Here is a 17,020-nt window from a genome sequence, read left to right as displayed (position 1 = left end):
CCTCCCTTACCTCCTATCCATCCCTATAATGGTCCACTAGCTTTTTGTACTATTTATGCTCCTCTATGTTGTATATGTTACTGAGAGTATTTCCATCACTTTACTTATTCCAGCTATACACTGTTTACATGTATTTGAAAGTAAAATAGTTATTTCTTTTTTGTTTTTAGTCCAGAAAATAGAAGCCAAGATTCCAGGCTTCAAAACATTAAAGAAGAACCATCTGATTCATCAAAAGAAAATAGAGATGAAGTTAACAATTCACAATCTCAGGTACTTGAAGCTCTAAAATCAAGGATAAGAGATTTAGAAGGAGAAACCAAAGTACTCTCAGAAGAAAAATTTATTTGTCTTATTTGCATGGTATGTATTTAAAAATCTATTTTTCTTGTTGCATGGCTATTTACAATGATGATGATTCCATCTATTTTGGCAAGTCTGGCCATCAGCCAGACTTGTGCATCTGGAGGAATAGTTCAAATGAATTGGTCCTCAATTGTTCTGCTCTAAGAATGGTCTACAGATTACCCCATCCTGGAATCGGAAAGTCAGAGAGAAAAATAGTTTCTTAGTAACAGTGAGTCTTTGTCATGTGTGCTGCGTTACTGTAGTGTATGGAAGTCCCTTTATAAACTTGCATAGTTTAATTGTGATGCCTAATTATTTCAAGAACAGCATCAGTTACACTACATAAGCGGATGAGAACACAATCATAATTTTCATCTTTAATATACATGATAGTAGTAAACATTACATCATATTATTATCATTACACCTTGCTCGGACAGTTACTGTCCCCAAGACCAAGTAAGTGACTACAAGTTTTTTCAGTTTCTATCCAAACTAGCTGTCTCAATGAAAGGAGATCTTTTCCTGACCTTTACATTTCTTACCTTATCATCTCTGAATATATTGGGCCATTTTAGACATAAAGTGGTTAGAACATGAAGGCATTATTATTATTATTGTGTTTGTGCCAGCAGTAGCAAACATATATTAACATAAAGCATAAAATTTTAAATTATCAAACTATTGAATGGCATCATGGTGTCACTGGCAAGATTAAGCTTTTGCAACCCTCCATGTAAAGTTAATAAGAGGTAGCCAGAAATAATGTTCCTTTCTACCTATGTTAGGTTGGAAGGAGAACCCCCTGTGTTCCTACCGTAACATATCAATGCTTCAATATCAGTTGCTTTCTTGATTAGGCTGCTGTGCTGTAGGATAGTCCAAAGGCTTCATCAACAGGAGGAGATGGCATCATTATTATAGTTTCCATCTCTGTGGCTATATCTTTCTTTTTGAAAGTGCAGATGGAATGTGGCTGCATATCAGAAGTCAGTATACTGTTGGAAGTTAAGAGCCAGCTATTGTATGGATTGTATTATCAAGTGGTATATTGATTCCCAACTATATGTTGAAATTAACATACATAATTTATATACATAACGTGTGTGTTCGTTAAAACAGGTGCTTTATAATTTGTAAAGCTTTGTTCTTGTCAGTAGTACAGCTCTTAATGCACCAGCACCAGCATTTTTTTTTTTTTACATTTATTTATGTAGTTTTGATCCTTTTTTTGTTTTCAAATTGTGAATGAACATTTTAATGTAATGGTGGTAGGATGGATGAGTATTCCCCTGAATTGATCTTGACAAAATTTTGCCAACACAGCTGACAAGAGACTGTCAGGGATATCATTCAGGTTAAAAAATGATGCAGTTATCTTTTTGTATGGACTAAGGTTCCAGTGATACTGGTAGTCAGTAAAATGTCTGATCATGGAGAATGAATTTATTTAGTTTAGTCTAATTTTTTTCAGCTTTTAATTATGAGGAAATTTTTATTTTTTATTTTCAATTAAGTCTATGGTTCTCATATATGAGGTTTGATAAAAAAAAATATGCGGATTTTAGTTTTTCTCAAAAAATCGATGAAAAAATAAATATTCATCAATATTGATTTTGTCACCTTCAAAGTACTCCTTTCCAGATATAATACATTTGTGCCAGCATTTTTTCCAGTCCTTGAAGCACCTCTGGAACACAATTTCCAGTATGAAGTTTAGCTCTGTCTTTATCTCTTCAATGTTGGCAAAATGTTAATCTTTCATGGTTCTTTTCAGCTTGGGGAATAGGAAGACGTCACATGTGACCATGTTTGGTGAATATAGAGGCTGAGGCATCATAACGGTGTTGTTTTTTGCCAAAAATTCATGAACAAGCAGTGAAGTATGCGCAGGTCCATTATTATAATGCAATTGCCATGAATTGATTTGCTACAAATCCTGTGTTTTCTTCAGATTGCTTACGCAAACGGCATAGAACTTCCAGGTAGTAATCCTTATTGACTCTCTGATAGTGATTCGGCGATTGTCCATAATCATTTTCTTCACTTTTTCAACATTGTCATTGGATGTTGATGTGCTGGGATATCCAGGGCACTCATCATCTTCAATGTTTTCATGGCTCTCTTGGATACGTTATTACCACTTGTAAATGCTTGTTTTATTCATAGAAGAATTGCTGAAACCAATATTCATCACTTCCAGTGTGATACTGCGCTTTATTCTCTATTTGTAAAACAAACTTTTTAATGCAAATTCTTTATTCCATTTTTTCCGCAAGTTAAAAATCGTTGACCATACCAAAATACATTTAACCTTTTCGACATCCAACAATAAACTAAGCATCCAATATGGCTACCAATGTAAACATATGTTAGAGATAAGTGTGCCAACACAGCAAAAAAAAAATTGTGACAATTGGACTTATACACTCTGGGAAATTTAAAAATTCCACGTATTTTTTATCAGACCTTGTATATATTAAATTTTGATGGGATTTTAAATTTAAATTAAAGTAATATGTTGTATTATTTTTAATTTTTTTCTTGTTATAGGAGCATTACAAAAAACCTGTTATTTCCATATGCTGTTGGCATGTTCATTGTGAGGAATGCTGGCTTCATACATTGGTAAATATTCATTGCTGCAATATTTTTATTTTATTGAATTTAGTTATTATTTATTGTACAAAAAGAACATTACTTAGATGTTATTATCACATTTCACTTTAGAAATCATATATCCTTATCATTTGTGAAGTAGTTCTTATATCCCTGTTAAGGTTTAGTTATAACACAGCACTTCCGATAGTTGCTACCTGATTAATGGCCTCAATAACACAAATTTAAAACTTTAAATGTGCTGGACTTTGATATGTGAAATCAATGGAAAAATGTATATGTAGTTTCTGGCGAATGTTTTTCATTCTAATTAAGATTTAATGGTATCTTTTATATATTAATACAATATGATGATGAGTTAGTTTTGTAGGTAAAGTAGACCGCAATTAGATATCTGCTCAAGATAAGGTAATTAGAGATTATAAGAATTTCATATTGTTTGAGATGTAGCATGGTATACTAATTTCAATGGAATTCATTGGAATATAAACAAAAACAAGGGTTATTTGCTTTTTTAGAATTGATATTAAGAATGAAAATCTAAGCCAACTACAGAAATTAATTTATATAACCAAGTCTAAAATGCAGAGATAGAAAAGATATAATAAAAAATAGATTAAAATAATTGTGTAAGAGGGGCGATGAGGAGTTAATATTAATGGGTAACTGGAATGCCATAATAGGATAAGGAAAGAAAGGAAAAATAGTAGGCTAGTGTTGGTTTTGGGTCTAACTAAAACAATGAAATGCATTTCTTACAGTCTAATGGTTCTGCAAGACTTAGAACATCTCGAAGAATATCATTGGCACGGTGTAAAATTTCAATGACCTAAGCCACGTTCATTGACTCAGTTTCTGTAATGATTCTACTTTGGAATGCTGGGTGTAGTTCACTGCATGTTGCGTTGGCCTTTTCAGTGGCTAATGGTGTTAGCAATCAATACCACTGAAAAAAGATACTGAATAAAAAAGAGGTCTGAATTTATTTAGTAAAATAATAAATAACATAAATGTTCAAAATATAAACCGATAAATCCTATTTAAAATCAAAAGAAAGTAAGTGTTCTTGACCTTAAAATTAGTTTGAAGAAAATGCTCAAGAATGAGGCCAGGAAATACAAGAATGTATTACATAGATTAAATAAGCAAGCAGAGGTTCTGAAATCAAATATTGAAGGTGAAAAATTACGCAGGACCAGATACAGATACTGATCATAATTTAGTTATGTTAAAATGTGGATTAAATTGTAAGAAATTAAAGAAGAAATTGGAAAAAAAGAAATGGGATAATGGCTAATTAAAATAATTATGTATAAAAACAAAGTTTGAAAAGTCATACGAGTAAATGTAAAATTGCTGAAAAAGTGTTTTCTTTTAAAATCTCAGCCTTGCAGTTGAAGAAAGAAACATGTATGCAGTATATCCAAATAAACAATTCCTGTTATGCTCGTCTCTAGGGAAAAAAACAGCTTGTAAACTTGTCGGGATATTGCACATAAAATATTTAATTTTGGGTTGTCCCTTTTGTATACTAATTGTTCATGGGGATTTTCTTACCACAAGATATAGACATTTTCTGCATTAACTTTTCCACTAAGGTAAATGTTGACTCATCACTTAACAATATAATTGAGAAAGTTGTCATTGTGTAACATTTAGATTACAAAGTTGGCATGTATAGCATAACCGGTAGGCTTCAGACCTGTAACAGCTGTAAATGGTATAGACACATGTAAGTATGTCCTTAAAATATTTCACACTGTCATCAGCAGCTTTGCTAGTTTGCAGCAGACCTTTCTAACAAATTTTTTAGGACTATGCACCTACAGTTTTTTAAGACTCCTTTACACTTTTAACATTTTCTTCAGACATCCTTGGTTGTCCCATATGCTTCCCTTTACTTAAAGAATAAAAGAGTGTACAAAAACACAAAGTAATGGATGTTTTACTGAAAAATTCAGTTGTTTCAAACTGATTATGCCATGAATGTTATTATCACTCAGAGGATCACAATTTAACTTTCTACAGAATGTGTATTGAACTGTAACTATAGATTAACATTTAGCAAACTGCCCAACACAGAAGGCTATCTGCTCAGGAGTTGTCATCTTTGCTAATGGCGCTGTCGAGCAGAAAGATAAGGAATCAATAAGAGACATTATAACAAGATATCCAAGAGATATTAAAACAATTTAAAACTGATATTCTTTGTTTTTGTATACCCAGTATTATTACAGATATCTAACAATACAGTCAGTGAAGTTAAAGGTTTAAAAGTGTAAAAGATGACAGCAGCAAGAAAGCATATTGGTTTTAAAAAAATAAATTTACTTATTTTACAATGTAAAGCAGCAAAGGAAATTGGCTAGAGGTAAAAATGTTGTGATGTAATAAAGGAAAGTATTCCAGGAAAGGTAGATGGAGCATGTAGAGAAATAAAACTCAAGGATATTAGTAACAAAAGTCTGGATAAAATGCTGGTTAGAAAGTAAGGAATGACCTGATAGATGGCAAGAATACACGGAGGAAACCATCTGATGTTGGAATAAGAGAAGGATTTTATGATTTTAGTAATGATTTAAAAGATCAGAATTTGTTTTGGCTCTGAAAGCTGTAAAAAATAATAAGGCAGTACAGATTGGTAGTATAAGGTGACCCAAAGAAATGACTCTGAATGGGTAAACTTATGCATTTATTTTAAAGGGATTTTGCAAAGATGGAAGAAGTTTTGTAATTTCTCAACAGCTGTTTTAACACCACTGGAATCAGTTGCGATGATCTATTATCAGCCATAGCACTGAAATCTGGGTTCAGAATTTTAAAACAAATGCTTTTGCATTGAAAAAAACCTCCAAATAAAAAAAGAATTGTATGCACAATTAAAAACATTAATTCCACAAGAGCTACTGTAGTCCTAAATGTATCTTCTTCATGTTGTTTCACTTGACTTATTGAAGATCACTATCTGAAGGATTCTTCATAAGAATTTGCATATATATCCCCATGTATAATTCAATTTTTGCAAACATTAAAAGATATTAACTAGGTAAAATGTTTGACTATTTTCTGCCATCTCTTGAGTATCATAAACATTAATTAGCAAATTATAAACAATATGAAAATATTGTTTATAATTTGGTAATGGATTACAACCAACTCTCTTAAAATACTATAAGAACCGTGGAACTGTACAGAAGTTCTGTACAGTATGCAATACTATCCTTCTGAATTATTAGTTCGAAGTTCTTAGAAGATTACATTGAAAACTCTGTTACTGCCAAATCAGAGCCGTATGTCTGAATTATTGAAGAATTGTTATCTCTTTAAATAACAGAGAAACCTCTCTCCAGATACTTGTTTTCAGGGTGGAGTGACTAGTCTACAGGTAGGTGATAAATAGTTTGGCAGTAAACATTTATTTTCAAACTACATAATTTCCAGGTACAATCAGAATCTACAGCTAGAATAAATCACATTAGAGATGATAACATTGCTGTGCTACTTCATTATTAATGAAAAATAACTGCTTTAAACAAGAGGCAGAAATTCAGAATTATCTGATTAGTTTTAATTAAAATCTCACTTTTATTAATGAAGATCTTTTAATTTATTTTTAAATAATTTGACTAGAGTATCTTTCAGAACATAAGATAATTTATTTAAAGTGGCAATGGAAAGCATATTAAGGTCCTTAAAGGTTGAAGTATTATGTTGTCTTAACAAAAAATAGTTCTGTTTGGTGTGATAAAAATGTATATTGTTATTCTTTAGGAATAAATTACCTTTTGTTTGCACCAAATATATTGGACACCCCTTTTTTAAATCCTAAAAACTCATTCTGACTTTTTAAATTAGCCCCCAGATGTCTTGAGAGAATTTGTGATACTATATATCTGTCATATCAATTATTAAATTGTTTGTATGATGTCAAGCTCCATCAACATCCATGGTTGAATTCCTATTAATCTGGATTTCTATTAATATGAATTCTTTCCTATTATCTGAAGGTTCTAGATTTGAATACCAGTCAGACTTAATGTCTTTTATATGCTAAAAAATTCATCTCTCAGCTGTAATTAAGCTTTAAAAGTAGATAAATATAGTTTGATCTTGTTAAAAACAAAATCAGTTTTTCATCCTATGAAAATTTATTACCTAACAAGATGCCCAAAAATTTTACATTATGGGCAATAAAAATACTAGTATTATTACTATTACTATCAGTAATGTGAATACTATCCACATGATAAGCGGTAGCACATATAATTGAGAAGGTCATTGTAACTATCCGATTCATATTTAGACAGTTACAGTCCATTCATATAAATTATTTTTGAACTTCTAATGGAATTTTCTAATTCTGCTAAGTAAAAGCTTAATTTATATGTTATGACGTAGATACAGTGGTATCATCTGTGAAGAAGATACCAGTGAACTGTATACTTAAATGAGGATCATTTATAAATGTTAAGAAGAGGAAAGGACCAAAGACACTTTCTAGGGAAGAGGATTCCCTAGAAAGTGTCTTTCATTTCTACATCTAGAAATGAGGTCAAATATTTTTACAAGTCTCTTTTTAAAAATAGATTTCAACCTTCAGTTTACGGTTAATAAAGTGTGACTTTAACCAGTTGTTAAAGGCTGTTCTCATTCTGTAAAAGCTGTATTTTTCTTTTTCAGTTGGAAATACAGAATTAAATCAAATGGTTCACTGTCAACACAAAAAATAGCGAAAGGATTCTTTTATCTACAGTTTAAAAATAGTTTCTAAAAATTGAGCAAAATAGTAGTGGATAGATTTTCCTAAAACTGTGTTTTAGGAATTTTTCAAAATTTATATTTTATATTATATTAATAAGATTTGTCAAAATAAATTTATTTTCAAGAAAATTTAAAAGTACATAAATGAGATATATAATTTTTCAGATATATAAAAGAACCACTTATAAATAAATAAAAAGTCTAAAAAAAATTAAGTGTAACTGCTGTTCAATTTTAATGAAACTGTGTCTGATATAAAAGCAGGAAATTTATTGAAAGAAAAATGAATAATTTAAATGAAAAATTTAGTACTCCTTTAATATTTAGTTTTCTACTTAAACACTTACAATCAAAACACTTACTGTACAGTCAGCACAAAACAATTTAAGCTTGTAAATCAGCCTACTGAATGTGATTTACAGTCCAATCCCTTAACTGACTGTTTTTAGACGTATAAAAATGGATCATTAACAAAGGAAATTAACGCGAGTTTGAATGTTTATGAAAGATTAAAAAAAATGCATGTAAGCAGTGTACCAGCACCTGTTTAGTAATAATATCTTGTTATATTGATGTTTTCTTCTTTTTTTCAGGGAGCAAAGAAGTTATGCCCGCAGTGTAATATGATAACATCGCCTTCAGATTTAAGACGGATATACTTGTGACGCTTCGAAACGGTTCATTGTTCTGCATTTTAAAGTGTTAAAATAGTAATTTAAAAAAAATATATATGTATATATATATATATATATATATAAACAATTTGCCAAAAATACTCTTTCTCTATAGACTTGCATTAAGAAATTTTTGCCCTTACTATTGTGGACACTGCTGTGCATTTCAAAAACTTGTAAGTAAATGTGAAAGTGTTGTTTGTTAATTATATATGAATTGTTTTGCCTTCTGTTACTTACTTTAAAAAAAAAAAAATCAGTGTAAATCTAATTGTACAAATCAAATAGCAAAAGAGACTAAGAATTTAAGTGTTATTATTTTTGTTCAATCGACCAATCATAAAAAAAAAAAATACCGAACGTAGTTTGATGATCACTTGTTATAAAGTTCTTTTACATTGGGCTTTTATTGATTGCCTTATGTTATTTTATTAGTTAATTATTCATTTTAAATGGATATAGTTAAGCATTTATTATTTTAACTATTACTTTACCAGAATCTTATAAAAATATGTTAAATTGAAAATTTTATTTGTCATCTGTTGACTATTATCAAATTTATGTAAGAATTTTTTTTATTTTAATTTTTGTAATTCAAGTGTATAGAAATTAGAAACTTCTGAACTGACTTATTAAAAGAAAAAAAATATTATTGACTAAAAATGATTAAGATTAAAAATTATTAATTATTTGTTTTTTTTTTTTTTAATAATTGTTTATAAATAAATAATAAAATATTATGAGGTGTTGACAACTGTTCCTAAAATACCATTTTAATTAAAAATTGTCTTTTATTTATTTAATAATTAACAAATTCCTATTGGCTTTTCCTTTCCTTCTTGGAATATTTTTAATTATTAGATATAGACAAAATGTTCAGTAATCAATGAGGAACCGTTTGTTATGTAGCAAAGAAGTTATGGACCTTCAGCCTTTGGATACTGCTCAGTGCATCTTCTTTTTTCTGGTTCAAATTTACTAGAATAGGAATATTGGTAAATGTTACTAGTATTTATTGATGAAATCTGTGGCTTATTTATTATTATAATTTACAAATTACAACACAATCCATTTTCATTAATAATTTTTATTGCATATTAAAATAAAATATATGTAATAAACAATAAAAATAAAATACAACTTAATAAATGTGTAATAATTACATAAATGCGTTATAGAAAAATATAAATGAATATAAATTATTTTTTACTGTATTTACACTAATAATTTAATGTGTTTTAAAAAACTATTAAATAATAAAAACAATTAATAAACTAAAAAAAACAACTGCCAAAAAATAAAAATATATAAATAAATTGAATTTAAAAAAAAAGACAATAAATCAAACTAAAAAAGAAAACAAAGTTTGTGCATAAGTGCTTGCTTAGAATTAGTACAATTGAGATCACATTTGCAAAATTTGATCCCAGTCACATCATTTGCCTTCTGACTTAATAGTAAGATATGTTTACACTGTAATCAGTGTAAACATGTCTGTTCTTCTAGTAGTTTTCACTAAGGGTGAATAGTGAACAGTGATCAATTTCTCTTGTTGGAGAGTGTGAAAGTGGTGAAATTCATCGTAGAATTATCACAATACGGGAACAGTGCTTTATCATGTAAAAGTATTTTTTCGTGGATCGAGAAGTTTAAAAGTGGCCGGATGAGTGTGGTGCGTGAAGAGGTAGCATGATGCTCATCAATCTTCACCATTGATGATAAGATTCAGCAAGCTTGAGAGATGATTCTGGCAATTAGGTGAGTTACCATCGATGAGGTAGCATATTCTGTGAATGTCAGTCATGGTTCTGCCCAACAAATCACCCACAACAAGCTCAGGTTCTGTAAAATCATGATGGGTACCAAGACAGCTTACTGCAGAACACAAGTACAAACGTGTTGACATCTGCCAGCACTTACTCGATCGCTTCAACATGCATTTTTGAGCAGAGTAGTCACCGATCATGAAACATGGGTTTATCATTACAGGCCAAAATTGAAACACCAGATTTTGGAGTGAAAACACCTGGTGTCTATGAGGAAGAAAAAATTCAAGATTGAGCCATCAGTGGGAAAGATTATGTTAACCATTTTTTGGGATGCAAAAGGACCTATACTGGAAGCCTTCATTGGAATGGGGGCTATGATCAACAGCGCAAGTTGCAGTGAAATGTTGAAAAACAAACTGAAGCCAGCAATTTGCAACAAACACCAACGTCTGTTGTCAAAGAAAGTGTTGTTGCATGAAAGTGCCCACCCATTCATGGCTCGCCACACTGTTACCATTAACAAGTTAAATTTTGAGGTACTGGAACACCCTCTCTACAGCCTAGATCTTGCTCCCTCTGACTTTCATCTGTTTGGGTGCTCAAGGTCCATTTGGTTTGCGAGGTTGTTAATTTTTCAGACTTAAATGTGCAGGAAGCAGTTCAAAAGTGGCTTTTTGGAAGGAATATTTAAGCTTGTGGACTGCTGGACCAATTGCATTGACAAGGGAGGTGACTAGAAAAATGCTATACATATTGAACTCTTCCTTCATGTAAATAAATTGTAGAACAAACAAAATGTGTAGATAATTTTTTACCTGCCCTTGCACATAAGCAACTAATTTACAACAATTATATTGCTAATATTGTCAAATATCAATGACATAATATAAAAAAAAAACAACACATTTTCCTTCGATTCTTATCAACAGTAGTAAATCATGAACAAAAGTATTTAATTTTACTAATAATATGCTTTGAAGATTTGTAAAAAGTAGTGTTATTTATTATTTTAGTGATAGATTTGATAAATAATAAATATATCAGTTATATCTAGTATTATACAATTTATTAGAAAGAAATATCTTGGAGGCAAGGCAAAATTATGTGGCTAACTATGTTCATAATTTAAAGATATACTAGTTAAAATAAAAAAAAGCTAAAATAGTGACAGTAGCTAATATAAATAACGGTCTTTCACACTATTTCAAAGAATTTCCACCATGAAAAACTGCTAAAATGAGTAACTGGCCAGTTGAATACCGTATTGGGAAATCTGTTGGTAATTCTTCAAGATTTCATAATATAAAAATTAGTAATGCAGTGTTAAAAGGTGGTTAAGATATCAGGAGTTCTAAACAGTTCTATATTAGTGTGTGATTTAAACTATTTTTAAACACACCATCTCTGAAGGGCTACATATACAAATAGTAAGATATATGTTTAGCCAATTTTGGATATCACCTTTTGCATCTTCTCCAGCATTACATACCTGTTAAGCATACCCCTAAAAATAATAGGTTGTGGATAATTAGGAACTAATTGAATACATGTAAGACATTATTACTTATTTGTATATTAACTCCAGGCCAGCATTTTGTTTTTGTTGAGCTTTAATTAATAGGACATCCTTAGCAAGGATGTGCTACATAGTTTTCAGTACTGAACAGCACAAGTACATGTACTTTTACAATATCACAAAGTTCATTAGAACTTCACCAGTAAGAGTCCGCAGAACTGGATGGCACAGCAAAGATAACGAACTATGTTTACAGTTCTAAACATGACCTAGCCTAAAAGTGAAATAAAAATGGGGGGGGAAATTAAAAAATAAGCATGAAAGCATTATATTTCAGTTCAGTTAGATCATACATATCATCCTCATTCATCCTCTAAAGTAATATCTGACGTGATTCCCAGAGGCTAAACAGGGAAAAAAGGTAGCAGTACTTGATAGTACTAGGTAGCATATAAAAACTTGATAATGTAATGAAATAATGAAATTTAAAAGAAAATACAGTACAGCTTGTTTTAATAGTAGATGCTCTTATGTAAAGGAAAGTATTGAAGATGAAACAATTATTTTAATTCCCAAATTAAAATAATTGTTGTGTTGCAAATGTGGCAACAAAGGTTTGTTACATAAAACGGAAATAAATTCAATTGGTAAAATTTTATTCTACAATTAGAACTATTTGGACTAATTGATGGAGAACTAAAAAGAAAGTAAATTTAATAATATAAAAAATGTGTCCACAGATACGATAAAAACTGAGGGTTACACTTACAAATAATACATACAATATTACATCACAGATCTTCGATTCATGAAGGTCATAATAGTTTTATTAAAAAAGGAAAAATATGGTATGAAGTGAATGATATGACTACAACAAAAAAAATTGGCCGAGAAATTCAAAAAAATGTATATTTGTTTGTTCTAGGAAGGTAATAAATTTCAATAATAAATCCATAAGATAATCAATCAGTAATTCATAACAAAGAATAATCTAACAAAACGCAGTGATATCAAAAAAAATTACAATGAAATTGTAAACTGTATAGTGAGAGTGTCGCAGATATCATTTCTTTCACTCAAAAAACAAAAATTTCTGTAACATAAATAAAACTGTTTTTAACAAAATGATACTAATATTAAAAAACGTAAGACAGTATATTTATTATCAAAATCTGTTATTAATTTCGAATTTTGTTTAAAAAAAATACATGTTAAATATATGTAATAGACAATAGATAAACAGTAATAGATAATAAACAATGTTTAAGCATTCCATATAAAAAAATTTAGAAATATTTGTTACAAAACTCTTACTAGCCCGATTTTATTTGTATGTAATACACATTATTTTGTGTGGAACGCTTAAACACTGTTTGTCTCATCTTTTTTGATATCAGTATCACTTTGTTAAAAACAGTTTTATTTATATTACAGAAGTTTTTGTTTTTTGAATGGAAGAAATGATATCTGCGACACTCTTACCATACGGTTTACAATTTCATTGTAATTTTTTTGCATTATTTATACTATGGCAATGGAAAAATATTAGAATTTCCAAAACAACATGATAAATTATTAAAAATAATAAGTTTTGTTATAAAAATAGAATTTAATATTAACTGAAGATGCGGGATATCATGAAAACTAGTCATTAAATATTAATAAGGAAGTCTATCTTAACTAATTACTGTGTTTGGTGGTTTGTATTTTATACAGAGTGATTTTTTAGTCCTGTTACCCAATTGTTAATGTCTGGCAATTTTTTTCTAAGAAAGGGAAATTCTGTTTTGTGACACGAAGTTGGTAGCGCTACTTAACCGGTATAGATACGGCAGTGTGAGTTGATTCTCCTTGAGCTGTGTAAACTTTTGTGCCGTTTCCGGTCGGGTTACGAACAGAATGTCTTTTACCATAGAACGAGTTTTCATTCTTGAACAATATTTTGCTACGAAATCGTACGCGAGTGTAAAAGAATCATTTCAAATTAAATTTGTTGGTGTTCCTCCGCCAGAAAAAAATCTCAATTTCTAGGCTAGCAAACCGATATCGAGAGACAGGTATTATTTGCGACAGAAAACGTAGTGGTGGACCAACTCGCTTGACAGATGACGTTTTAGATAATGTGAAAACAAGATTGCTCAATTCTCCACGGAAAAGTTTACGAAAACTTTCCACGTAAGTTGGTTTGTCATATTCGAGTGTTCAGAAATCGGCTAAAAAATTGAAATTGTATCGTATCGCGTACGATTAGTCCAAGAGCTTCACCTCCAGATTTAAACAAGCGATTGCAATATTGCCGTTGGTTTAGGTCTCTCGTAAACGATAACGGAATCGAATTTTTAAACACAGTGTTCTTTAGTGATGAAGCTTGGATCCATCTCGATGGTTATGTGAACAGTCAAAACTGTCGAATTTGGGCGGTTGAAAATCTCAACGCCCAAATTCTTTGCATCCTGAAAAAATTGGTGTGTGGTGTGCTATATCTCGTCATCGTATAGTCGGACCCATATTCTTCGAACAGACAGTAAATGGTGAAGTATACAGGAATATTGTGCGCCAGTTTGTGTCCCTCCTGGAACCTCAAGAACGGTATTGCTGGTTTCAGCAAGACGGCGCTACATGCTACACGTCTCGAGAAACCGTGGATTTTCTGCAAGAGTTCTCTGATGATCGAATAAGCAAGGGCTTATAGCCTCCAAGGTCCCCAGACCTCACATCTCCTGACTACTTTTTGTGGGGCTATATTAAGTCCGAGGCCTTCAAAAACAATCCTCACACTATTGATGAATTTAAAGTCAATATTACAGACTTAATCACGAATATTTCCTATGCAACTCTTAAAAAAGTTTTCTGCTAATATACTGAAAAGAGTCCGTGCGTGTATAACCGCAAGGGGTGGGCATTTTGAGCATATTCTTTAACAATTATGAAAGTAATAGCTTTTTATTAAATCTCTTTTGTAACAAATACATTTTTTTTATTCCACCTAAATTTCCCTTTCTTAAATAACATTTAAAATTGGGTAACAGGACTAAAAAATCACTCTGTATAATATATATACAATTCTACAGTTCTCAAACAACAGGCCTAGATTCCTATGGGTCAATATGATAAAATTATACCATATATCTGAAGAATTATGTACGGAATTGATAATATATGAATAAATCAAATAATTAATGTAAACTATGGACAGTTTTGTAGCATAATTTTTATCAAAATTATGCCAAATTCTATCCCAGAAATACCTGGGATAATGGGCATTACAAAAACAAATTGAACTCCTTTCTACCTCCAAGTGGTTTGTTATTTGTGATCAATCCAGTTCTTGCAAACCTTAACCCATCGGGTTGGCCTAGTGGTGAACGCATCTTCCCAACTCAGCTGATTTGGAAGTTGAAAGTTCCAGTGTTCAAGTCCTAGTAAAGTCAGCTGTTTTTATATGGATTTGAATACTAGATCGTGGATACCAGTATTCTTTGGTGTTTTTGGATTTCAATTAACCATACATCTCAGGGATGGTCAAACTGAGACTGTACAAAACTACACTTCATTTGCACTCATACATATCATCCTCTGAAGTAATACCTGAAACGTAATTCCTGGAGGCTAAACAGGAAAAGTAAGTAAGTTCTTGCAAATCTTAATCTCATCGATGACTACATCGTGACTTGTGGGCGTTCTACTTAAACTTGTGACTAAGAGGTGATAAAAATAAGTTTTTGGATCCTTAAAATATGAACTGTTTGGTTAATGGTTAAACTTTCTAGAAAATCTTAGCTGCTCTTGTGCAGTAAGGTTAGGAAGAGTTAGCTGTACTCCTGAATTTCTATCTTAAATTTCAAACCAAAAAACAAATTTCTGTGAAACAAAAAACAATGTGGATGAGTTTATATGAAGTTTACATACAAGAAATAGGAAAACGCCAATTAAGTACGAAAAAGTCGCGCATAGGAATTATGTTGTAAATGGTTTTAACAGGTGCAAGGTTACTTTGATATTAATATAAATGAAATTAAAATTAATTAAAAATAGGGTTGGCTCCTAACACCTTGGTTAACTTTATTAAACTACTGGATGTCATTGTAAATACTCGGCAAAGTAGTGATAAGCATTAATCAAGTAATTTTTTTCTTAGAAATTGGCAACTAACAATTTGATAAACTAGTATTTGAAGATGGTTGAAGAATGATATATATTGAGAAGTAATAAATATTCCTAAATCAAAAAATGCTATTTTTTTTTAGTTTCTGTATCAGTTTTCTAATGAAACTTTTACTCGCTTAAAACCTTTACGTGATTTGATGTAAGTTGTTTTTTCATCACGAATTTTCTCCATTGCATTCAAATTTTCTAAGCGTGGTCAGATTCAAAACAGTAGTGGAAAGCAGCAATCTGATAATTATAGGCGTATTAGATTAATAAAGTATAATTCATGTAATCAGTTAACAGTTATTTTAATAAATACGATTTTCTTTATTCTAATCAATTTGGATTTTGCTAGGCAAAATAGACCATTACGAGCAAAGAGTAAAACTGATTATTGATGCAGTTAAAAATAAAAACGCCAACGTAATATCTTGGCAACCGCCCGTCCGATTTTCACGATTCAAACGGCGTAGTATCAGCAGGTCGAGCGCTAACAGTTTAACGCATCGGGCACACCTTGATCGACCGGATCTTGGTTATCCGAAAATTAAATTGTTTAGCCCTATGTTTTGATTGCACTCACCCACCGTAAAACGTACCGATCCGATCTTTCGCTAAATACTCTCGAACCTGTGCGCTAGCGCAGCTGTAAAGTATAAACTTATGAAGATTAAAAAGTAGAAAATACAAAATATATAAGAAAAAATTTTTAAAGTTAGTATCAATTTCTAGAGTTAATTTTCTAATTTAACTTTCGTTATATCATCATTCAAAAAAAAAATTTAAACAAGAGGTAGCCATGCTGAGTTAAAGAAAAAATTATTACTGTATAACAAGCAGAAAAAATTAAATAAATTTTTAAGAAAATTGAAAAAATTATCTTAAAATAGAAACAATTAAACAAATCTCAGAAAACAAACTTAATCTAGTAGGACAAGATATATTTATAACACAAAAGTTTTGGACACCTAATAATCCCCCTTCCGAGACGCCGCCTGCCAGGGTAACGCGCCCGGAGGGCCTAGCTATGGAGGCGTGCCGTAGACACGCCCTGCAGCTAGTGTATGTGTAAAAGGTTGTTAATTGAACATCATAGCAGTCGAGTTCATTCAGTAGCTTCCATATTATTGACAGAACTGTGAATAAAGTTTTATAAAGAAGTGATTATAAAGCTTTCACTTATT

At 30.8% G+C, this 17,020-nt stretch overlaps 1 protein-coding gene across 2 annotated transcripts in view; it reads left to right on the top strand.

The window, feature by feature from the left end:
* ari-2 (E3 ubiquitin-protein ligase ari-2) overlaps positions 1–9,086 on the top strand; it is a 316,218-nt gene extending 307,132 nt beyond the window's left edge. For both annotated transcript variants that reach the window (XM_075363686.1, XM_075363685.1), the window contains 3 exons: positions 171–363; positions 2,902–2,976; positions 8,322–9,086. In XM_075363686.1, coding sequence (XP_075219801.1) covers positions 171–363; positions 2,902–2,976; positions 8,322–8,393 — 340 coding nt within the window. In that variant the 3' untranslated portion in view covers positions 8,394–9,086. The remainder of the gene's footprint in view (positions 1–170; positions 364–2,901; positions 2,977–8,321) is intronic.
* Positions 9,087–17,020: the final 7,934 nt, after the last annotated feature.

Source organism: Lycorma delicatula, chromosome 4 (genome assembly GCF_047948215.1).
Source record: "Lycorma delicatula isolate Av1 chromosome 4, ASM4794821v1, whole genome shotgun sequence".
Lineage (NCBI taxonomy): Eukaryota > Metazoa > Arthropoda > Insecta > Hemiptera > Fulgoridae > Lycorma > Lycorma delicatula.
The sequence above is the reverse complement of the archived record's forward strand: the minus strand, read 5'-3'. Positions and strand labels throughout refer to the sequence as shown.